The following is a 24,692-nucleotide window of genomic DNA, read 5'->3' as shown; positions in this document are numbered from 1 at the left end:
ATCAGCCTTCAGGAGAGTAACTTTACAGTGGTAATTAGTCCCTTCAGTCCCACCCTATCTTAATAATTAACGCAGAGTTAGAATGGGAGGGGAGAATCTCTGTTTTGGGCTGAAAAGGTCCTTCTGGGGGGAGAGTGGCATAGATTTCTTAAGTAATCAAATGCAGCCTTGGGGACAGCCTTGGGGATGGCACGGGGAGGCTGTGTGCTGAGGACCTGTGGGACGACGACAAAGAGTAGCAAGCAGTGCGAGCCAAAATTGTATTTATATAGTGTGAGTTTGGATGTTTTATTAAAGGAAGCGCTTGGCAGGCACCGGTGATGCGGTATCGGAGTGGTGAGCATCTGCGGTTTGCATGGGCTTCACCTGGAGCTGCTAGCATCCAGCTCTGCTGAAAATGAGCCCATTCATCATCTCTAGTGTTTGAGACACAGCACAAAAAGGGCAGTTTGACCTAATACTGCCCTATAGCAGCTGCAATTACTGGAGTATAATTCATTTCAAATGGATCCAGAGATTTCTTTCCATTAACATCCAGAGTAAAAAAAAAAAAAAGAGCAAGTGGGCAGGATTCGCAAGCCAGGCGGTGATCAGCCCGACAGTCATCGCAGGCAGGGGATAAGTTGCATTTTGCGGAGGCAAAGGGCAGGATTGGACCTAGCGGGGCTGCTGCACGCTTCTCTGGGAAGACACTGGTTTTCATTTCTGGTGTTTAAAGGAGGATCTGAACCCTGACTACAGGTAGAAATAGTGTGTGATGGGATGATTAAGGGCAGCCATGGTGGCAAATCTCTTGCAGAAAAACTTGATTCTCAGCTTTTTCCAAGTAGAAGGGCTTTAGTTTATAAAACTCAAATCTCTTCAGGGCAGTGCGTTGGTTTTGGTTGTGTCCGTTTTCAGAAGGAGACCCACAGAAGAAGTTTGCAGGAGAGGAAGAAGTGGGGCCCTGGAAACTACTCCATTCTCATCACTTTTAGGACATGTTGCTGGGGCAGGATGCACAAGGGCTGTGTTGTTAGTTTGAACACTGAGTGTTGCCTTAACGTGAAGATCTGGCTGTGTGTATCAAATTTGGTGGTTCTTTGAAATCGGTTAAGTCTCAATTCAGTCTTGTTTTGTGCTTTTTGGAACGAAGCCGTTAATCAGCAAGGTGGGTCTGAGGAGCAGAAAGTGCTTTTGCATGCTGTGCCAGTTCTGGGAATTAATGCAGCTGGGGTGGCGGTGCTCCGGAGCTGACCTCTGTCTCCGAGGAGCCTGCAAGTAAATGTACGTAAGGGGAGGGATGGAATTGAAATCTTTTTTTAGCCTGCTCCTTTAATTTTCAGACATCTTCTATCTAACCTGGCTCCGGGAAAAAAAAATAATCTAGGTTTTCATTACAAGCCCCAAAGGCTTATACTAATAGGTTGGTTTAGAGCTGGCAGTAATACCTTCCAGAAAGCACCTGCAAAACTATCTGAAGGCTAGACTCTGCCACCACCTTCTCAGGATCTCCATCCTCGCTGGCTTTTTCCATCCCTGCTCCCAGCCTGTTCCCTTCTGCTGGGGCACCAAAGAAGACCTGCTTCTGCCAGGTCAGCCTGTCCAGCTTAACCATCAGACATGGCCAAGAAGGTCTCAGGTCCTGGTTTATCCCAGGTTTTCAAGTAGGCGTGCAGGGATACGGAGGGGGTCACCTGTCTGTAGAGCTTCCCTCCCTTCCCAGGCCATTGCCATGGAAGATGGAAGAAGCCAAGGAAAATACAAGATGAATTCGATCCCTGCCGTGCGAGTGGTGCCAGGCAGGTGTGAAGCTCTGATGGATGGGCAGAGACACTAAGCAGTTGGAAAGGATCCCGTTCGGTCGTGCCCCTTGGCTCCTTGCCCTGCTCCCACACGGGGGACATGGCCCCTCGGCAGTCCGCGTTTCACTTCCATCATCATCGTGCTAAATTGAAGAGACAGCTCCATTCAATAATTCATAACCTGCCATAGTCTTTGTAATATTTAAAGGAGGGGAAAAAAACCTCTTTGGTTTGTCCTTCCTCCAAGCTGGAGGTAGAGGAGCAGAAGTGATGGAGGCTGTTGGGTTCCTTGGGCAATGCTGTTTGACTGGATGAAGTGATGGATCCAAATGCCTCCCTGCAGCCAGATGCAGAAGACCTTCAGAGTGGTAGGGACGCGGGGCAGGCAAAAGCCCTCTGAAGGTGTGAACGTTGTGTTGGAGAAGGCTTTGCAAGCGATTCAGGCAGGGGCCAGAGAGAAAGTGCTGGGTAAGATTTTATTTTTTTGTTCCGTTTCGAGTGTGTTTAAATGATTCTTATGCTCAAGTCTGGCTTTCAAATGGAATTTGATCATTCAGAAACTGGGTTGTTACTGAAAGCCAGCAAAACTGGTTCTTAAGCAATTTTGTGATGAGTTTTGAACAGTTCCCGTCCGCGTAACTCAGCCTCATGCAATGACTGCGTAGACTATTCTGCTTCCTCTGGCTGTAAGGTGAGTCGCTGGATTTATCCCCCACCCATCCAGGCTTATTTTCATTCTTGTACAGACTTTTCCGAAATCTGAGTGGAGGGTGCTGCTCAAGTCCAAAGTGTTTGATTGTTTAGCAGTCACTGGAGTATCTTGTGTTCATTATTTTAACAATTGGAGAGAGGGTTTTATTTTCTCCAGAATCATAAACACGATCTTCAGTGTGTTTTATGAAAACAATAAAGCTAAACTCTAATAACCACACATTTTCCTTGCTTTATGTGCACACATCCTTGGGGAACAGGGCCTCAAGGACTCATCTTGCTCTGCTTTTAACAGAGTTTTAATGTGTTCAAGTTGGTAAGTGGTGGAGAGCTGGATTATGAATTTGCTTTGGTACCTAAAGGAATTTTCTTTGCCTTTAAAAAATGCTCAGGGTGAGCAAAAAAGACACCTCTGGAAGAGAAAGCCAGTGACGCAACATGAAGATTTTAGCACTGCGATACAAAAACCAGGGTTCATTTAAATGCTGTATATTGCAGACTCTTCTGTACGAGGACTAATTAGCTTTCATGCATCTCTTTCCTATCCTGTGAATAATACTATTTTCTTTTAGAAGAGGTCTGAGGCTCTCAGAGGCAATTTATAAAGGAGGCTGCTCCACTACAGACGGAGAACCAAAGCAGGGAGAGGAAGGGACGCAGTTCCTAAAGCATTTAGCCACCTAATGGATTTTTTATTTTTGAGTGCAAAAGTAGGTTAGGGCCCGAGCTCCGTCTGTGAGAGTGGTTTTTTGATTGAGAACTCACTTAATGAGATAGTTTTCAGGAGTGTTGAGAAATCCAAAATACTATGGAGATGCTCCAGTTTTGAACATTTTTCGGAGGAAGTGGGGGAGAAAATCCCATCTTTTGGCATTTCTTCAAAGAAGAGCGTGTGACCAGGTGCGTATGTGTCCATGTGTGCTGTAGTCACCCTGGGGCAGCAAACAGCCATGGGCTTGGTCAAGCCAGGCCTGGTGCTTGTCTCTCACCCTTTGGTTGCAACCTACATTCACTGTTGATGGAAGGGATAGATAGAGAGGTTATTTTCCCCTCTCCCTCATGGGGAAACTTCCAAACGGTCTGGTTTTTTTCCACCACAAACCAGGATAAGGTTCAAAACCCCAGAAAAGCCACTTAGATCTTGATGGGAGCAGCTTCTCTATTTGTTTGGTTTCAGTGCAGCGTGAGTTGGACATGCAGGCTGTGTCCTACCTTCCAAACACCCCACCAGGGCCAAGCAGATTCATGAATATCTTTTATATTTATGAATTCCTCTAGGGTGAGTGGCAGAGCCAAGGGTTGAACAAAGGGCTCCTCAGTCTCTGCCCAATGTGGCAGAGATGGGTACCGTCAAGGATCTCCAGGCTGCACTTACGGCTCATCTTCGCAAGCACCATGTGCCAGGAGCAGGAACCCCAACGTGTGGGGCGTCAGGTGGGATGATCTGTGTCTGTAGATCCCAAAGCCTTAAACCCAAAGGGCTGGAGCCCTGAAGGAAGGTGGACCTGTACGCCCAGTCCACAAATGGTCTTGGGGGGTGGAAAGTTGGCAGGGAGGAAAGAGGAGGAGATGAAAGGTGTTGCTGCTGCTGACAGGCAGAAGATGGTGTGTAGATGCAGGCAAGTGCCTCTCTTCTTGGGTGGGGAGAGCTTTGAGCCAGTGCTGTGTCGGGACAGGCTATGGGCCCTGTGCTTACGGTCCCGGGCAGCAGGAGTTAATTAGCGTGGGCTTCAACTCAGCGGGGCTGCTCGGCACCATCGCCTTTTCAAGCTAACGTGGAGTTCTTGCGTCCAAAGTCCTTTGATGCTTGTCTGAGAGTATCAGAGCTCTCTGCTTTCCAGAAGGAGCTCTCCGCAGAAGAGTGATAAATGTGTTTAATTTTTGCAGAGCTTGTAGCCTGGTTTTATCCCAGGATCCGTCTCTTGAGGTTTTATTAGCTGATGGTGTCTGTAGGAAAAAGTCAAAGCGACTAGACAGGAACAGCCGTGGAATTGATGTAGGAAGCAAGAGCATGTTTTGGAGATAATGTTTCTCATTCTCGCCGTTGCTACGTGCTGAGTTTAGGCAGTGCATTTCCAGTTCTGCCGTAGTTTTACAGCTGCTGCCTGCCAAAAAATCCTCCAGCCGGCCTTCCGCTTAGGCAGGGAGCGAGTTGTACGCTCTGGTTGTGATGGGTCCCCTGCTCTGGTCCGTGGGAGAGTCCCTGCTGGGTTGGAGCACAGGGACCAGCGACAAGCCAGGTGACAAATGCTCTTCTCCCCTGCCTGCAGCTCTGATAAACCTGGCGCAGAGGAAAGCTTGGCTTAGCTTGCTGAAAGCTCCAGGTGGCAGGAGGGGCCGGTCTGCTCCGGGTGTGCTGGCGTGGGGAGATGATCACCCTACCTTTGAATCTGGGAGAGAGGCAATTTGCAAACATGTGTTGATGCGTTCCCGTAGGAAGCCAGGCACTAAATCATCACCTTGCAGCTTGCATGCAGATTCATCCAGGGAACCTATTTAATTAGGGGATAAATTTAGAAATCAATTATTATTTGCAGAAACAGTTTCTTTCCCTCTAATGAGGCTGCAAGGATTCATCCCCCTCTGCCTCTCTCCCGTGACCTTTGTGTGTGCACATCAAGGGTGGAAATGCTCCATGTTTCTTCTTTCTCAGTGTAGGTGGCCCTTTTTGGGCAGCTGCCGTACAGCTTTGCCCGAGACTCTCTTAGGACAGCAAATGGGGGTACAACCATGAAACCATGCTGCTTCTGCATCGAACGGTGTGGTAATGATGGGGGCACCAGGTCCACTGTTAATGGGGACATGGATTAGCTTTCCCTAATGGGGTAGGGGATGGGAAGCAATACGAACTCGATGGGAAGGGGAAGATAAGGATGAACATCTGGAATGGGGTGGTAGCCCCGTTGTTATGATGTGAGGGAAGGATGGGGCAGGCAGGAAGGGCCTCATGAAGCATTTCCACTGGTGGAGAATGCCAGACAACCTGGCTGGGGAAGGAGTGGGACCATGTGGGGTGGGGTGGGGTGACGGTGAGCTGGCAAGGGTTTTGCAAAGCCGGGTTAGGGCTGCAGTGACTGCAAAGCTGGCCCTCCTCTGCCTGTTTGGAAAGATGTGGCACTGGCAGGCTCAAGCTACCACCGGAGCTGGAGGAACTTCTGGGCAAGCACAGTGGCTGGCGACCTGCCCGTGCCTGGCTCGGGCTGGCATCCATGCGGCATTGCACCCCAGCACTGTCGCAGGCATTTCCCTGACCCTTGCACAAAGGCTGGCAGCCCCCGCCCGGTAACGGGGGGGTTGTAACGGCCTGGCCACCCCCTGGCAGTGCGGCAGGGTTTTCTAGCAACCCAGGATTGCTGTCTTATTTCAGCAGGTGAAGCGCTTGTTGCAAGACATGGCTAGCACCTCTGCGTCTCCACCGGCACTGCTGGACAAAGGGACCCTGCTTGTGCCAACCCAGGGTGCTCGCCAGGACATTGGTGCTTCGGGCTTTGGTCTCTGCCACTTCATCGCTTCTAATCTCTGACAAATTGCTTAGCTTCTCTTTTGCCTTACCCACTTTTAAATGGGGAAAATTTATTTTGCCCACAGGCTCTGAGAAGCCTTAATAAATTCGGTTGCTTTTATTATTTTGGATTTTAATGTCTCCTCAGCTTACAACACCACTTTCTGAGCCCTCCAGCAACTTCTCTGTGCTCTTAGATCAGCTGCTTTGAGTCCAGTTCATTTCAGCGTGAGTCGGTCCAGGGAGAGGTGAGGATTTTCACAGCTATGTCTTAGTAAACCCCTTTGCTTCTGGCAGCCTGACGGCTTGCAGCCTCCCACCGCAGCCCTTTGCTCCAGGGCTGAGGCTGCCCAGGTGATCTGTCCTGCTAGGGTGGGGTCTGGCACCCCAGAATGGCATCCTCAGGGAGCGGCAGGCGGCTCTTGCGTAGCCCTTGCTGTTGCTTCTCTCCTTTCCTGCAGAAACCCGGTGGTGCTTGGGCAACGGGAGGCTGTCCGTGTGTCCCGGGCTGATGGCATCCCTCTGGGTGCTGGGGTAGATAAACGTGCAAGGTCGCTCTTGGGTTAAGGTGTAATGCTCTTAGAGAGAAGTGAATTTTTTGTGAGGTTGCAAGAACTCGTTTCAGTATGTAAGAGCTGAATTTGGGGCTTGTGAGTAGCCAAGACAGAACCTGGGTGCTTGGATGGTACCTGGGAGGCTCTGGGGAACTGGAGGCTTTCCAGAGAGCGAGCGCTCAAGAGCCTCTCCCAGAGAAAAGATCCTTAATCCTTTTTAACCACTGTGGGTGTCTGCCTTGACAGCAAGGGAAGGGACCCTGTTAGTGTAGGAGCCCCGTCACGATGCACGTGGAGGGGGCTCCAGCAAACGTTCGTTCCTGGTAACTGATATTTTTGCCATTTTGGGCAAGGGTATGCCCAGAATTTTCAGGCTACTTGGCTTTTGATGCACCCACCTGGTGCTCCAGGTGACATGTCGGACGAAGAGCCCAAGTTATCCACTACCTATTTTTTTCCTGAAAATGCCCAGCCAGCGGCCAGCCCCTCTCCTTTGCTCCGCTGGCTCCTTCTCCTTGGGAAAGGACGTCTGTCTCTCAGGAGGTGGAACCGTCCTAGTGTTTGTCTCTCTGGAAAGTGGCGAGACCTCCTCTCTCCTTTCCCGCTTTCTTCTCCTCCTCTCCCCATCCCACCGTGGTGTGCGGGGAGTTTCTGCTGGGACCCCCCAGTGCTCAAGAGCTTATTGGGAGGGGAGGTCCGTGGAGGAACCGCGCTAGAAAAATTACTTTGCTTCACAGTTTGAGCAGTGCCCTGAGCTATCAAACTACCTTATCATTTTAAGAGGTATGTTTCCCAGAGAGAGACATTTAAAAATGCATAGAGGTTATAAAGCACTTGGCTAGTTTTAACGAAGCTCTGAGCGATGCTCGCCCCTCGAGGCCGGCACCGTTTGCTTGCTCCCTGGCGTATGCTGTGCAGAACGGCGGATGCTATAAAACGAACGTAAGCGCTCTGCTTTGTTGTGAAGTCTGCCTGGCTTTGCAACGCTCTTCAAGTCACCTGAATAGGTCACGTTGCCCTTCTGCTCCTGCCGCAGCTTGCAGGGAAGAGAAGCGCACTCCCCGCTGCCTGGCCTGTCCCTTCGCCTGTGTGACAGCCCTCCTCTGCCCCTCGGTGCCCACCCCGCTGTGCCGGGCTGCCCTCTGCCCTGCTCCGCTCCCAGCCCTCAACTCCTGCAGAAACTCAGAGTCTAAGAAAAAGTTGCAATCACCGCTGACATCTGCATGGGGAAGAGGCCGTAGGGGTATTTTTCCAAAAATTGAATGTTTTCTCTTTGCACACTCCTTATCTAGTGCCCTATTGACTCCTGGGGCTGTTCCGCTGCCATGGTGCCTGTGTTTGAGGTGCTGCTGGGGGTCCTGGAAAAAGGCATCACCGCCCCGGCCTCACCGGCAAATGCCTGTGTCAAGGAAAAGAAAGCAGGAGGGATGCAGGCAGGCTGGGGCTGCTGAGCATCTCTTTTTCCCCCATTTATCAGCTCTGTCTCTTGTTGGTTTTGAGGATCTGGAGTAAGTGAGGATTTGAAGACTTCTGCAGCTTTCCTCATGCATCTCTACAGCAGCAGCTTCCATGGAGCAGCAGCTCTTTCTCGTGTGACAAGAGGAAAGACTTGGCTCTTCCTTCTTCCTTGCACCTTCAAGTGCTCTTTCCGAAGTGAACCCCGTGTCTCTCTTGGGTGAGCCAGGAGGCTCCAGAGAAGTGGCAAAGCTTGAGCTTTTGCTAGGGGACTTGGGTTAAAATATCGGCAGAACCCACCCAGCCCTATCTCCACGTGCCAGCATTTGCTACCCACTCGGGGACCGGGTGCTGCCACTGCAGGCGATGCCGGTGCCTTGCCCAGTGCCTTGCCCGTGCCCGCCCGCACCGCTGCCTCCCTTGTGCTCCCTCAGCTGCTGTGAAAAATCAAGCGAGTGGTTATCGCATGCAGCAGCTCTTGCTCAGTAGCCTCCGGTTGTGTCATTAGACACTTCAGATCCGTTCAGGCTCCAAACAAAGCTCCGATGTCACCACGCAGGCAGTGATCTGCAGCGGCGGGCGATGGCATGCCAAGCACCGGCACCTCGGCTTAGCTGAGCTGCGCCTGGGCTTGAGGATTAAATAGGGGTTTTTTCTCTTGCCTGAGTGCAGTGGGAATAGACCCTGTAATGTCTGTGGTCCTGCAGGAGCCAAGCTGGGGCTTTCAGGCGTGCTGGAGTCATGTGCGGGGCCGGGGCAGTGATGGAGAGGTGTCCCGTGCGGCAGCGGGTGCGGGCTGGCACCCAGCGCAGGGCAGACCAGGTACCTGCAGGGCTCAGGGCTGAGCAGAGTTGCCTGTCCTGATGGAGCAGATCTGCTGGTCCCCTGCACATGGCTGAATTTTCTGAGCCAGGACACGCCTACTGTCTTTGTAAAAACCTGTCTCATTTAATCCATCCGTAAAACAGCCACAGGCCAGGGCTGGCAGTTTTGTGTGCCCGTTACCTGCAGAGAAGCTTCCCCATCAAAGCCATTGATTTCTTTAACAGGGATTAATAGTTGGACCATTAAAAACCGGTGCTTGTGATTTTCAAATAGTCTTTTTCCCCCATTTATCAGCTCTGTCTCTTGTTGGTTTTGAGGATCTGGAGTAAGTGGGAAATTGAAGAATTCTGCAGCTTTCCTCATGCATCTCTACAGCAGCAGCTTCCATGGAGCAGCAGCTCTTTCTCGTGTGACAAGAGGAAAGACTTGGCTCTTCCTTCTTCCTTGCACCTTCAAGTGCTCTTTCCGAAGTGAACCCCGTGTCTCTCTTGGGTGAGCCAGGAGGCTCCAGAGAAGTGGCAAAGCTTGAGCTTTTCAGTAAAACCCCAAAGCACCTCCAGAGCAAACTCCTGTGCCTTAACTGGGGGATGGAGGAAGGGGAGAGGGCTGCTAAACAAAATCTGGGTGTCAAGGCTCACTCAAGCAGCGGGTTCACACCCATCCCTCTTGCAAGCCAGCACTTTCATCTCTGAAGGACACACAGGAGGGACTGTGATGCTTAAAGTTGCTTTCCTTCGCCTTTTTTTTTTTGGACGAAGGCTGCGTCAGCCGGGTGGACGGCACCATCGAGGGGCTGCTGCTGAGCCCCCCAGTGCTGCCCCAAGCCTGGATGCCTCATCTTTCCGAGGAAGCTGCACCTGGGAGCACTCTGCCACCTGCTCTTCCAAACCTGGCGTTTCTCATTCAAACCGAGATGACCCGTCGTGTTGAGCCACGTGTGAGTAATTTCTATAGGATTGGCTTGACATGCAGTAGCAGTTGCCTTCCACCGCTGGTCAGTGGGAGTCTCTGCTGACAAATAAAAATGGAATTGAATGGAAGGGAATTGAAAGTCAAAAGGGCCCTGTAATAATTTTAGAGCGCCTAAGGCACCACGCTGAAGCCCTGGCATTATAAATAAGGGTAATGTACTAGAGGCTGAATTGCAATCAAAGCAGCTGTAAGAACGTGGAGCATGCCCTGAGCTTCTTTAAGTTGTGTGGAGTCAGATTATGATCTGTAGGCAGCGCAGGCAAATCAATATCTGCTCGCTGACATATATAGGGACCTTAAAGCCTGCGATTAGAAAGGCTGAAGGGCTGTGGGGATGGTGCAGGGGGCTCCAGAGCCAGGAGTGAGAGAGCTGTATTGGAGGAGCCCAACCCTCCGGTTGTCTCGAAGTGTTTCCAGGAGCTGAGTCGTGGAAGGAGCTGACTTTTCCCCCGTGGAAAAGGACCTGGGGGTGTTGATCGACAGCCGGCTGAATATGAGCCAGCAGTGTGCCCAGGTGGCCAAGAAGGCCAACGGCATCCTGGCCTGTATCAGACACAGTGTGCCCAGCAGGAGTAGGGAGGTGATCGTGCCTCTGTACTCGGCTCTGGTGAGGCCGCACCTCGAATGCTGTGTTCAGTTTTGGGCCCCTCACTACAAGAAGGACATAGAGGTGCTGGAGCGTGTCCAGAGAAGGGCGACGAAGCTGGTGAGGGGTCTGGAGCACAAGTCTTATGAGGAGCGGCTGAGGGAGCTGGGGTTGTTTAGCCTGGAGAAGAGGAGGCTGAGGGGAGACCTTATCGCTCTCTACAACTGCCTGAAAGGGGGTTGTGGGGAGGTGGGTGTTGGTCTCTTCTCCCAAGTGACTAGTGACAGGACTAGAGGAAATGGCCTCAAGTTGTGCCAGGGGAGGTTCAGGCTGGATATTAGGAAAAAGTTCTTTACTGAGAGAGTGGTGAAACACTGGAATAGGCTGCCCAGGGAGGTGGTAGAGTCACCCTCCCTGGAGGTATTCAAGGAGCGTGTGGATGTGGCATTGTGGGATGTTGCTTGATGGACATGGTGCTGTGTGGTGTTGGGTGGGTTGTGGCTTGTTGTTGTTGTTGTGTGGCGTGGGTTTTGTGGTTTTTCTTTTTGTGGTGGTTTTTTTTTGGGTTTTTTTTTTCTTTTTTTTCAGGTTGGACTCGATGATCTTACAGGTCTTTTCCAACCGTAGTGATTCTGTGATTCTGTGATTCTGTGACTCTGTCCTCCCTGCTAACCCTGTCTCATCTCCTGGACCATCTGTGTGATGATGCAGTCTGCTGACCTCTTCCTGCATTTCCTAATAATTACCTCTACCTAAAATATTCTCTTAAAAAAAAAAAAACAAAAACAACAACAAAAATATGTTTATGAATAAGGTTGGTGGGAGGATGGAAGAATCCAAATGGTCTGGCTGAGTTCACTGTTCCTGACATTAACTGGAGTAAATCCAGTACCATCATTGGGCTTCCGAGTGTAACGCCGGCTCATGGCAAATTGCAGGGGCTGCCCCAGAAGGGCTGGAGCCGAGTTGGAGGGTCGGGCAGGGAAGTTGCAAGGGTTGGTGTCGGTGCCGGCTGAAGCTGTGCAGATGCTGTGGGCCGTGCTTGGGGCAGCTGGTGTGGTGACATGGCTCTAATAGCTCGAGGGTGAAACGTGACGGCAGCGAGGAGAGCCCTTCTTGCCGTGGGACTCGCTGTCTGACTTCAAGTGCTGGTGGCTGAATTTACCAGCTCAATGCAGTTATTCGCTTACAACCCTCTCAGCCCCCGTGGGCTGTGTGCATCCTGCTTTGTGCCACGTGCAAGATGAGACCCCCTTTTTGTACAAAGGTGAACGGGCTTGGGAAGAGCACCAGGCGAAGGGGTGCCATCTACCTCTGCGTTGTGGGTGCAGATCACAGAATCCCTAAGGTTGGAAAAGAGCTGTAAGATCATCAAGTCCAACCATCAACCAACAAACCCCACCATGCCCATTAAACCATGTCCCACAATGCCTCATCCACACATTCCTTGAACAAATGTACTGTACCCACAAACCTTGCTCCCACCGGATCGCTGCCTGCGGGGAGAGTTTTACTGGTAAAAGGGTGTAAATCTTCAAGCCCCGAAGCTGAGATGCATGTGATGGGCTTCCAGCACTTCAAGAAACCAGGGGTGCTGGTGTTGGTGAGGGAAGAGTTGCTGGGGTGCTTGGTGGCTCCTTGCTGTTGCCAAAAGCATCGACAAGCTCAGCCTGGGAGTCACCCCCGCACGGGGCCAAGTCCGTACAAAGCCCTTCACAGCGTTTCCTGAAAAGTCTCCGGGAAGGATTTTTGGCCAAGGCACTGTGAAGGTGGGAACAACACCTTCTCCTCGCAGCTTTCTGTACTCATGATGCCCTACCTGTGGCATGGGACGGGGCTGTGCGCTGCCTGGGTCTGAAGGTCGGATGTTCTGGGGCTGACGGAGGCATGTTGTCAGCTCGAAGCGGTGACAGAGCAGGCGGTGGTACCGGTGTTGTGTCTGTCACTTGCCTTCGATAGTGTGGATGCTGAGGTGGTACCGACGGTGCCATCCCTGGCGAGCACCGGTTCTCCCTGCCAGCACGGGGGGATGCTCTGCCCCAGGGCTGCTCTGCGGCTTCCCTCACCCCTGTACTTCTCCAGCCTGGCTGCGGGGAGAGGCCGGCTCTCCATCTGAATTGAGGAGGCTTTCTCATTTTTTGGGTTCTTGTTGAGCATGGGATCTGCCCTCAGTCGTGTTGCTCTTATTGTCGGGGACCCTTTGGTGGCAGCTCAGCTCTTACCACATCTATGTGGTCTCTGAGGTGGACGGTCCCAGGAGCGTGCCCAAAAATTGGCTTCTCCTTCTCCTTCCAGGAGGTTTGAGCAAAGCCTAAAAATAGCCAAACCCACTTTACTGCAAATCCCATCTTGCCATGGGGTACCTGACATTTCACTTGTCCAACGTCAGACGCGCGATGCTGCTGGCAGAGCAAACGAGATGCAGAGAGAGCACCCCAACCTGCCCACAGTGTTGGGGGGGTGCCCTGTGGACCACCCCAAGACCAAGGCTCCCTCAAGCCCTCCTCCATCCAGCACCATCCCCGGACACGCGCCATGTCCCAGCAGACACGCGCCGTGTCCCAGCAGACACGCAGAGCGCCGAAGCCACCCCTGAAACACCCTGCAAGTGCAGCCCTGTGTTCCTCACAGGCAGGGGCTTTGAAAAGAGATGATCAGAGGGAGCTTGTCATCCTTTTTTTTTTTTCCCCTTCTTAAACTTCTGAGCTTCTCTGTTACTTCTTACGATCTGCAGCTGCATTTGTGTGTTGCCCTAGGGAGTACTGTGGGGGGGAGCGGGGGAGTAGGTGTAGAAGGGAAGGAACATGTTAAAAATGAACAGAGGGGAAGAAGGGGGGAAAAAAAAATGAACTGAGCTAATGATGGGGATAAAAAACTCCACCACGTTGCCACGAAAAGACCCAAACCCTTAGAAGTCTTAGGGCCTGTTTGACTGCAGAATAGTCCCCTGGGGAGCATGGGGGAAGCCCCATTACTAGAGTCATTTTGGAGCTAGTCTGCACAGAGAGCGATAATCTATTCCGCAGGGAGCAATCCTGTGCTGGCAAGGGCACTGGGGAGAGCTCTCTGTTTATGACTTTCTGCATAAATTTGGTTTATTAGCATAAGTGGTAGCTAGCACCGAAGAATCTATAAACTAACACTTCACTGGAGGTTGGCGCCTCTGGAGAACATTAACTCAGAAGAGCCCCTGGACTAATAGCAGGAGCAATGGGGTTGCAGGATGAGGGGTGACGCACGGGCGAGAAGAGGACGACGCAGTTGCGCGTGCTGGCTTTTTGTGCGGGATGGGATGGTGTTTCTAAGCCTGCTGTAAAAGGAAATAGTATCGCTGAAGAGATCTCCAGCTTTCCCCCTGCCAACAGATTAAGATGATGAGTTGTGCAGGTGAGCTGATGAAGTCTGCAGGGTGCAGGTCCTGCTGGGATGAAGCAGGTGGTGAGGAAAAAGCCTGGATCCGTACATGGAAATTACTCACCGGCTTCCCACCCATCATGCCAAGGATTTGGTCCGTATTGTGAAGGTGTCCAGAAGGTCCCAGGGTCTGAGCAGCGCTGGGGAGCGGAGAGGAGGAGAAGCACAAGGAGGGTTTGATTATCCGGGGGTGGGGAACCATGCAGGGATGAACTGCCATAAGCAAAGTAGCTTATTTTAATAATGACCTTCAACAATTAAATAAAAATACAATAATCATGGTAGATTAGCAAGAACAAGCCAATTAAATACAAAACAGGCTTTGTAAAACGCCATGACAGATAAAGCGGGGCTGCAGCCTCCCAAATAGCTGATGAATGTTGAAGCCTTGCATAAGGTCGGGGAGGGCTGGGGGGAGCTGGTGAATATTTCAAGCCTGGCAGCCTGCCTTGGAGAAGGCAGAGGTGAAAAGGCTATCTCTGCCTGCTCTCTGCCTCCAGTAAAACAGAGTGGGAGGCGGCAGAGAGGAGGGAGGAGATGGGTTGGGTGACCAGGAGCCCGAAGGCATGGAGTAACAATCCTCCAACTTTAATATCTGCTGTTTCATTTTATATTCATCATGTCAGCATAATCTGCTTTTATGGGAATCGTCTTGGTTCCCAACCAAATGCATTTAGGCCCTTTTGCTTTTAAGTTTGATTGTAATACGAGTTGAAGACTTCAGTGAGATGTTTATATGTAAGGATTGTAGCAACAGTGAAGGGAAAAATGGAATAAGGGAATCAGTTGGACGGGACCTTGCTGTGGTCGCTGCTGTCCCCTGCCTCCCCCCGCCTTGTCCTGGGTGGGTGACCTTCTGATGGGCAGGAGCCCAGCTCGGGGTCGGAGCCCCGGGAAAGGTTTTGTTTGGATCAGCTTGTTCGTTTTCCAAGAAAAATGTGGAAATTGCAGTTCGATGGGACCCAGAGGAAGGACAGAAAAGGAGAAAGTGCTCTGCGTGCCCTTTTCTTGAGTTCAGGCCGTGGCTGGGTGATGTCCGAGGCTGGTGGGGCTGTGGGGGGAGGCAGTGCTGGCCTTGGGCTCAGCTGAGCCGCGTGATGGGAGACGAAGGGCAGGTGTGAGGAGTTGGGGGTAACAGGCCAGGCGGGGCTGGAGAGGAGACATCTCTGCTCACGTCGCAGGGAAGGGGCTCCTGGGGTCCTCTGCTCTGGGGGGGAGAAACGGGATCGCCTGTGGGCTTTGGACGGGGAGAAGGGGCCTGGCTGGCTGCTGCGGGGAAGGAGGACCCTCATCGACCCTTCTCTGCTGTTCTCTGTTGGGTGATGTGAGCAGGTAGGAAGATGGCATAGCAGATGTTCCGTGGTCGGTTTGGCTGTTTTACTCGGTGTTTTACCCATGCAGCTGTGTTTGAACCCTGGTTGAGAACTCCCTGTCTGCTAGAAGCTGAGATTTTAAATAGCTATAGGCTACAAGTGCTTTTCCATTGCTGCCCATTTAAAACCTGAACTGTATCTTGTTCTGTTTTGGTGCAGGAATGCCCTTAATTTGTTCCAAAAGCATTTGAAAGCTCTGATAACAGGCAATCTCGCTGCAGACTATTGCATCCTTTCTGATGGACGGGCTATCGCTGCTGTAACTACCGTGTAGATAGCGGAGTGCCAATGCGTGTCCAGTGAAACACAGGCAGTATAATATTCATGTCAAGTATACGAGGCCAAGAAACTTCCCTGCGTTTGGATATTGAAGGGTTCAGCAGCTAACAGGGCTTAAAAAGGCTTTTCTTCTTTTGTGAGTAGCGGATCTGATTGAAGGCTCACGATGTCCTGGCAATGCTGGGAGGGGTAATGGCCAGGTTTCCTGCAACACGGGCTGCAGGGGTGAAGAGCGTACAAGTATTTATAAATGTATGGTAAATGGTACCCAGGCTTGGCAAGTCAACTTTCGTCAGAAATCGCCTCGCTGCTGGGTTTGCTTAAAATTGTGAAATGAATGTTAAATTGAAGTTTCTACTTTTGGAAGAGACCTTTTGAAAATGAAACAGGCTTATCTTCAGTCTAGGCTAAAATCCAAAAAATTGCCTATATCTCAGAACTCCCCAGAAACGTTCTCTGTGATCCTTTTAAACATCCCGTGCAAATATGTGTGCGCAAGGGAAAAAACCTGGAGAAAGATTGACCCTGGGGGCTTCTTCCCTGGTTCCCTAATGTGATATAGCCTTTGGGAACCATAGCGGTGGGATCCTGCTGGCACCCACATCAGGTCTGGGCGATATAACCTGCTTTCCTGAGCTCTTTTGGAAAGGTTTGTTGCAGGGGGGTGTGTGATGAGTGTGTAACACTGTAAATCGTCTTCTCCTACGGGTGACTGTCCCTCTGAACAGAATTAAGATGACTTTGCATAACCAGAGTCCTGTCTCTTGATGCTTCTGTGCAGTCCCGTGGCCTGTTTGCCTCTGTAGAAGAGCTTGTGATATCTATCCCGAAGCTGAGTTACTGCTGTCGCTCCTAAAAGTAGCATTTGTTGCAATTTTAATTAGACAAGGAGATGCTTTTCAGTACAGACCTTAGAAGTATTGCTAGGAAGACAACTGCAGTCAAGCAGCCCTGATATTCCTCTCGTGTTTTTACTTTTACCACTATAAGAAATGTTCTGCTTTAGCCTCTTTGGAGGTGGGAGACACAAAACTCTCATTTCGTTAGACTCCCAGGTCTTGCGCAGGCTGCTGTCCTGCAGTGTGAGCCGCAGGGCTGGCTTGATTTACAGGGTAAAGAGTGCAAGCAACACCTCTTGCTACGGATTTGCTCCAGCAAACAGCTATTTATATTAAAGGAGGGAAGGAATTATTAGGAACGACCTCATTGCAGTGACAGAGATATGACAGGGAGTTCACGCGTCCCCTCCAAAGTGCAAGCGTGGGCTCGTGATGGATCCCATGTATGGTCAAGAGCTGTTTGGTTTTTCGCCTTTGAGTGCTCAGATGTGCACAGAGATTGGGGGTGAGGACTGGTGCTGTGCTCTGCAGGCAGAGATAATGAGCACAGCCCTCCGATTAGATTCAGGTGACAGTGCAGCCGGCTCGGGTATGTCACTAGTGTAATTAGTGAGGTGCTGAATGAGGGAGTTGGCAGTAACGGGGTAACCTTGTCCCTGCCCTCAGCCAGGCTGTGCAGCGAGGGGGGATCCTGCAGGACCAGGAGTGTGACGGGGACCTCTCTGTGAGCGGGGGGTGGTTGGCTCCATTTTAATCTGTGGAAAGCCAGGAGTCTGCTACTGGAAAATGTGTTGGTTTCAGGGGTGAGAAAGTCTGATGAGGAGCGGCTGAGGGAGCTGGGGTTGTTCAGTCTGGAGAAGAGGAGGCTGAGGGGAGACCTCATCGCTCTCTACAACTGCCTGAAAGGGGGTTGTGGTGAGGTGGGTGCTGGTCTCTTCTCCCAAGTGACGAGTGACAGGACAAGAGGAAATGGCCTCAAGTTGCGCCAGGGGAGGTTCAGGCTGGATATTAGGAAAAATTTCTTCCCCGAGAGAGTGGTGAAGCACTGGAACAGGCTGCCCGGGGAGGTGGTGGAGTCACCATCCCTGGAGGTGTTCAAAAACCGTATAGACGTGGCACTGCAGGACATGGTTTAGTGGGCATGGTGGGGTTGGGGTGATGGTTGGACTTGATGATCTTACAGGTCTTTTCCAACCTTAATGATTCTGTGAAGAAAAATTGGTCCTGAAGGATCGAGAGGTTTGGGTTTTTTTGCTGGGTTGGGATGTGTGTCTGTAGAAGTGCCTGGGCTTGTAGCCTGCATGGCTGTTCGGGAGCCGGCACCCAAGTGTCATGAAGCTTCTTGTCCTGAAAAGTGTGGGTAACTCCTTAGGACAGCCTCAGCCTGGCTTGTTCCTTCCTTTGTCTCCACTGGGAGCTGGAACTGGATGTGCTTTTGCCCGGCTGGGTTCAGGAGAATGAAATGCAGAATACCACCACCGATCCCTGGCTGCTTTGCCTGCAGGGGAACAAGCCCAGTCCTCCCCGCTGACCCTCTCGCGGGTGATGCTCTCCGGCCAAGGTGTGGAGGAGGACCTTGTCTCCGTTCCCACCGTGGTGCCAGGGGCACCTGAACTCCTGCTGTCAGCCTTTCTGGAGCAGACACACCATGCAGAGTGCATGTCATGGTCCCTTAGAGCCGGTTGCTCTTACCAAACAGGAGGGAGTTGAATTTGGGTCTCCCACAGAGCGGGTGATTGCTGAAGCTGTGGGCCTGGTGACTAAGAGGACCTGACTTGCTTCCCATTGCTTATATTGCAAATGGAAAAACAAACATGAAAAAGAGGTGGTGGAAGGAGAAATATTTTGGCTCATTTTGCGCTAGTATTTTTTTTTCGGTTTTGATTCGGCTGCCAAACTGCCAAATTGGTTTTTTGCAGAGATCCGTTGAAAACTTGATGGGCAGCTGTGGAGCTGTCAGCGTTCCTGCCTGTGTCTGCTGCTCCCTGGCCAAGCCGGGAGCTGCAGCTGAGGCTTGGAGCTGCTGGCTCCGGCTGTGCTGTGGCTTTTGCTTACATGGTGCTTGGATTGTCCAAGCCCCTAATTAGTTAGGTGTGGTGCCCTAATTAGCCAGAGGAAGCTGCCACAGTGGATCTGTGTGCCGGGATGCTGTAATCCTGGCTCCCAGGGCGCTTAACGCTGTAAATCAGGATCGGGTGGGATGTAAAACTAACAGAAGGCTGCAGAGGAAGATGAAGAAACATGCAACCCCAAGGCCAATATGTATTTGTCAAGCCTGGTGGTTATCTCTTCTTGCTGGTGCTTATTGGTCTGTGCTGGGACCATCCCTGCTAAAGACGGCTCTAGTACTGCCTCACTACCTGGAAGAAGGTTTTGTTGTAAACGCCAGCGGAGTATGTACTGGTGTCTGTGTTTTGGCTTGTTTGGCACCAAGTGTCCTCCCTCTGCCCTGCACCGAGCAGCAAACCTCCCCGGGGCTTGGCTGCAGACCTCTAGGAGCTTCATCCAGCTTTTTTGCTGGGAGAGCTGTAGGAGGTTAAAGGCACCTTGTGCAATGTGTTATTTACTGTTGTTGTCTTTCTAGTCCAGAAATCCCAAGGCATTTCGTAGCCTCTTGCTTTTTATTAAGGAAGACAACTGTTACTGTTCATACATGGGGGAAATAGCAGACAGAGGCCAAAAAACAATGCTGAAGCTCATCTAGTAGATCAGAAGCAGTACTAGGGGTGAGGCTCAAAAATCCTGATTTCCAGGACTGCTAAGAATGCCGCCTTTTAGCACCGTGGAGAAAACTGATCCTCAGTTGCATGTTTTGTCCCTGCAGAGATGTCGGGGACCGTGGCTGACATTTCGCTGGTGCACTGGAAGCAGCAGTGGCTGGAGAACGGCACCCTGTACTTCCACGTCTCCATGAGCAGCGCTGAGCAGCTCTCCCGAGCCACCCCCCCCAGCCTCCAGGAGCCTTCGGAGATAGTGGAGGAACAGATGCACATTCTTCATATCTCGGTCATGGTGAGTGGAAGCTGCCAATGGCATCTGAGGGGACAGAGGACCACCTGGGAGGGGACGGCGGCTGGCAGCCAGATCGTGGTGGGAAGGTGGTGATGGAGAGCAGGGTGGCGAGTCTGGTTTGCAAATGTCCATGTCCCTTCTCTGTTGGGCCTCCAGAGAGGGAGAGGTGTGGTTGAATGGACGAGGAAAAAAAAAAGTGGTTAGTCTTTTAAGAAAATGAAATAAAATAAAACAACAGACCGTAGGGAAGAAGCTGTTGGGAGGATGTCAAGGAAGCTCGTGGTTCCTCCTGCCTCTGCTGGCAGCGGGCAAGGTGTGTTAGAGGAGTATTTCTGCTTGGTCTTGTGCTTGGGCATGTGCAAAGGCAAGATTTTGGGCTTGGTCATTTCTCCTTGAAGCTTTCTGAAACTGAATTTTACCTATCAAGTGGGTATGGGCTGTAGCATGAACCTTCTCTTGCAAAGGATGAGCCTGACCTAAAAGTAAAAAGATGATCCAGATGCTTTGAATATCTCCATCTCGGGTGTTTATGTGACCTTTTATTAATGTATCGTATATGTGCTTGGTTGCTTTTTAAAATGTTTATTTCTGTATCTTATGAGGTGGTTGCCAATGTATTTGGATGTGGTCCATCATTTCTCCGTGCTTTAGAGCTCCATCTATAAAATGGACTAACTGTATTGTCCCTTAACTCCCACTGGGGTAAACAATCCCATCAATAAAAGAAAAACGAAGTTAGGCTTGTAGATCCTGTGTCTATGCATGTCACCTATTTGCCCAAAGAAAGTCTTTTATAGGATTGGGGGTTCCCATTGCAGCAACCCTCTGCAAAAGGTGCATCTGTTCCTATCTCCGAACCCGTGCGTCATCTGCAAGCCTTCTGCTCTTTGTTTTGGAAGGAGGAGCAGAGATGATGGCAGCATAAAGCCTTCCCCTCCTCTCCCCCCCCCCCCCCCCCCCCATTTGAACAAGCGGCTATTTGGCTTTTACAACTTAAATCTGTTTTTTTAGCGTGTCTCAGCCCTTGTCAGAGGGGCTTTAGATTGGGCACTGAGTGCATATGAGCACAGAGAGAGGCTTTGCATTAAGGCTGTTGGGCAAGATAAGAGGCAATATGATAGCAGGCTGGCAGAAGGGAGAGGAATCGGGGACCGCGGCTTACTGGGTTGGGTAGGGAACGTTTCTTATGGCCTGCTGAAGCTGTTACTGGGATGGAGTTTTGGAGGGAGAGAAGGTAAAACTCGTATACTTAGAAAATGAGCCTGAAAAAATAGGTGAGAGACAGAGCAAGGAATGAAGACGGCAAAACCCAAGTCTGGGGTGTGAAAAGCTCGATCCCTGGTGCGAGTGTGGGATTGCTTGGCTATTGTGGGCAAACCTGAGCCATGGGGAAGAGGCCCGTGGCTGCGGGGAGGGGGGGGATGCTGGATCTGGAGCCTGGTGATTACTGCAATTGCTGGAAATGCAGATTTTCTTTAGTAAGAAGAGATTCAGTCCTGGTCCTCAGACCTTGCTGAAGCTGATCTTTCAAAAATACCTGATGATTGTAATGAATTGATGCTTTGGAGAGAGCAACGAGTTTCTTGAAATCCCTGCCCAGAGCCTTTGCTTGCCGTACCTCAGAGCGCAGGAGCAGCGATGCCGGTGGGCTGGAGCTGAAGGCATCGCTGTGCATATCACAACAGAAATTTTTTTGCACTCTAATCCTGGGTTAGCCGGTGAAGATATGCTTTGCCACATCTCACTGAAGCCAATGGTGTGGGAGCATCCCTGGCTTTGTTGTGAGAGTTAACTCATGCCCTGAGCCTCTCCTGCCCTTCTGCAAAAGCAAGGGGAAGACAGGAGAGTTCCTTCTGCACAGAATGAGCCATAATTCCACTTTCTTTATAAATCCTGATACTCCTTGCAGTGGGAGCCAAGGTCCCAGGCAGGGATGTGGGTCCGGAATGGGGTCTGGGCTGCACGCGTGTCCCTAGGGAGGCAGGTGCCCTGGGTGTTCCTTCCCTGGGTCAGGATTGCAGCACAGACTTGAAACTTTGCCCAGTTATTTTTTTTTTTTAGAAGATTCATTAACTTCTTGAGTGAACCTGAGCCAAGTCTTGAGTTACTAGCAGAAGACAAATGTGTGTTTTGTTGGGGTTTTTTCCCCCTCAGGACCACATGGAGTTCTGTAGCTAAAGTAAAATGGGGTGAAAGTCTTTGTTTCTTGGGTGAAATATTTCATCCGAGTCCCCAGGCTCTGCTCAGGCTGTTTTCCCACGCCTTTACTTTCTTTCCTGACCCCAGCTAAACCACATCCCAGAGAGTCCCCATCACAGGACCCCTCCTGCCTCCCTGGCAGCGGGGCTCCCCGGCCACCGGATCCCAGCGCGGGGGGCTGTGTGGTACCCTCCTCCTGTCCTCCCCGGCACCTGCCATGTCCGTATCCCTTCTCCTGCCTCCAGATGCAGCTGGACATCCCCGTGTCCTCCTCTCCAGCTTCTCAAATACCTTTCCTCCTGCTTCCAGCTGTAAAGCCTGCTGTCTCCTGCGTGCTCTCTATAGACTAAACCACCGGTCCGCTACGCAGGAGGAGCTTCAGCCCACCCCAGCGCTGCCTTGGCATTCAGGGTCCGCGTGCCCCGTTCATCACCAGCCCAGCGTCTCGCTCCGGGGGACAGGAGGAGACACGGGAAAGTGCCTCCTTCCATCTCCTTTAAGTGGCTGTAACACTTACTTTTACCTGTCTCCTCGTCCTGCGGCTGAGTTATAGAAAGCCGGGGAAGGTTTGCCTGGGGATCTCGCTAATCCCCCCGTTAGGGAGTACTCTGGCAAAGCTTTATCGGGCAGCGAGACATTTCCAAGCCAAGCTCTCTCTGACGGGAACATTCTTTTGGATTTCTGTAGATGTTTATGACTTGGCTGGTTGCTCCTGCTCTGCCTCTAAAACCCAGACCCCCTCTGTGCTGCGTGGGGGGCTCTGGAGGGGTGTAAATCCTGGGTTTACTCCTTCCAGTGATTTTTGGCTGTTGGTGTGTGGCTTTCTGCTTTGGGGTGGGTTTGCTTCCAGTGCAGCAGGAAAGGGGCCACTGGTGTCCATGACTCCCTGTCCCTGGGGCCACCATCTGCCCCTGCAAAAGCCGTGGGCACTGGCTGACCGTGACCTCTTCACACCTCCCTTCCCCAGCTCGAGGGCATCTTTGACAGCAAAATAATACTTGATTTCCCCCCCCCCCCCCCTTTCCTCACTGTTTTTCCTTAATCTCTCCCCAATGAGACATAACATTAATTACTGCAGTTAAAGGGAATTCAGTCTCCATTACTGTCTGCCACCCCTTTCCTCTTGGCTTGAGCATCTGAAATTTGTCTCCTGAGTGAAAAGAAGGGAGGAAGGGGAAAAAACCAAGTATGCAAATGCTAGATTGTATTTATTTACCTTTTTTTTTCTCAGTGTCAAGTAGAAAGGAATCAATATTTTTGTCATTACGCCTGTTGTGTTTTTTCCCCATAATCTTAGCTGTCATTTGGGTTTAATTGTGTTGTTTCCTCTTGTGTGGAAGTAAATCTTATCTGTTTTGGATTAAAATTCAATGAAGGTCACAGCAGCTCGAAAACTTACCAGGCTGCAGCAATTAATGTTCATTTGGCTTTGATAAATTGGAATGTTCCCCACAATAGGACTGGAGTGGATTTCAGAAGCAATAATTCTTCCATTAACTCAATGATTCCCCGCGTGATGGAGCGTCTTGTCACTGCTCTGTTTGTCATCTGTCACTTCAAGGATCTGGGCATATGCCTGATATGATTTATCATGATTATTGGGGCTGCTTGTGTCAAAACATTTTAAACCACTAATTATTCCAGCCTTGTAAATTGCTGAATTTAACAAAATGTAAGATTTTTTTTTTTTTTTTGTTGTTCCCCACCATCTTGTGTCCCTCTTTAATTATTGCTGGGTGTCGTGGTAAATTCAAACCTGGGGCCACATCCAGCAGCGTTCGCTGTAGATGGGGGCTTACTTGCCAGGCTCTGGGGGGGTGGAGGGGTGGGGATGGGTAGGACAGGCATGTTTTAGCTCTGCGTTGACCCACCTCGCAGACCTTCGGTAGGGCCATCGCATCCAGCCGCTCCTTGCAGCCCTGCGGGTGTCCGGGATGCAGGTTTGGAAAGAAGATGCAAAGCCGCATCCCATCCCGCTGGCGACGGGATGGGTTTTCCTCCCTTAAACCTGCTCGAGCCATGCTGGTAAAAGCCCTGGTTGTGGGCGATCGGAGCCGGGACCGTGCCTGCGTGGTGTGCAGGCGTGCGAGCGAGCTATGCGCTGCTTCTGCTCCCTCCCCAGCAGAAATAAGGTGGGCTTTTTTGAGAACAGTAACAAGCAAAAACCTTGTTTCATCTCGTACCATTGCCCTGCAAGGGAGCATTCCAGTGTCTGGAATAAAAGGTGACCAGACCTCATCAGGCTGCTTTTTTTATAATATTATTTTTTATTTTTAATGTCTACTTTCTGCTGGCTGTTACTGGCAGTAGACAAGTTAGCTGCTGGTTTCTAGGTCTCCCAGTGGATTTTTTCAGCTCTTATTTATACAAGTTTTCCTTTTTTCTTCCTGTTCTTTTGCATCCTGATGTTTCCCTAATGATCAGCCATTGGTGCTGTGCTCTGTCAGCCTCTGAGCTGGCTATAAAGTGTGCTCTTAAACGCTTCGCTCTGATTTAGCATCCCGCTCTGAAGCGGAGCCGGGGAGGGGGCCCGGGGGCCCGATGCACCGCGCAGGTGGGGCTTGGCAAGCGCCGATTCTCATGGCTGCCTCGGGCTGGGGCAGCTCTCTAGTTCCTTAAGCACTGCAGGAATATCCGAGAGCACGTGAGGTTTTAGGAGCTGCTGCTGTCTCCTTTCTGAAGCTGCCGTCACCCAGTGAGGGCCATGACAAATGCATTCACTTGCCTTTTTTTTTTTTTCTCTCCCCCTTTTTGCCATTATCTGTGACCCATATCACAACTCTCCCTCCCTCCGTGCTCCACTGTCCGTGTTTCCTCGGGGAGCCTGTGTCTCATTAGGCTCTCGACTTTCGGCTTGGCTGCACAAAGCGTTGTGTGTGGGTGGCATCGTGCTTGTCCTGCGCAATCGTTGGGGTGCGATGGCAGCTGTACCCCGGCGGGGCGAGTCCCTCGGTGCCTCGGCTGCCCTGAACGCAGCATCTATCCAGCGTGTCGGACAGGATGGTGAGGTCTTCTCCAAGCAGCTGCGCAAGCCCAATTGCTTTTCTATCTGCGTGTGCTGGCAGGGGTTACTCTCCTTCCCATAGATGGATATAATGTCATACCAGTGCAACTGGGCTTGTCCCGGCGTGCACGGGAGGGGAGAGGAGGCTGGAGCCCTTTGCGGAGCTGGGGCGATTCCCATCCT

General features: G+C 51.2%; 1 protein-coding gene across 1 annotated transcript in view; it reads left to right on the top strand.

The window, feature by feature from the left end:
* The window catches only part of ASTN2 (astrotactin 2), a 362,612-nt gene that overhangs the window by 40,435 nt on the left and 297,485 nt on the right, over window positions 1-24,692 (top strand). The window contains exon 2 of the mRNA XM_059828642.1: window positions 19,119-19,306. Coding sequence (XP_059684625.1) covers window positions 19,119-19,306 — 188 coding nt within the window. The remainder of the gene's footprint in view (window positions 1-19,118; window positions 19,307-24,692) is intronic.

The sequence above is a fragment of the Gavia stellata genome, chromosome 24 (genome assembly GCF_030936135.1).
Source record: "Gavia stellata isolate bGavSte3 chromosome 24, bGavSte3.hap2, whole genome shotgun sequence".
In the NCBI taxonomy this organism is placed as follows: domain Eukaryota; kingdom Metazoa; phylum Chordata; class Aves; order Gaviiformes; family Gaviidae; genus Gavia; species Gavia stellata.
The sequence above is the reverse complement of the archived record's forward strand: the minus strand, read 5'-3'. Positions and strand labels throughout refer to the sequence as shown.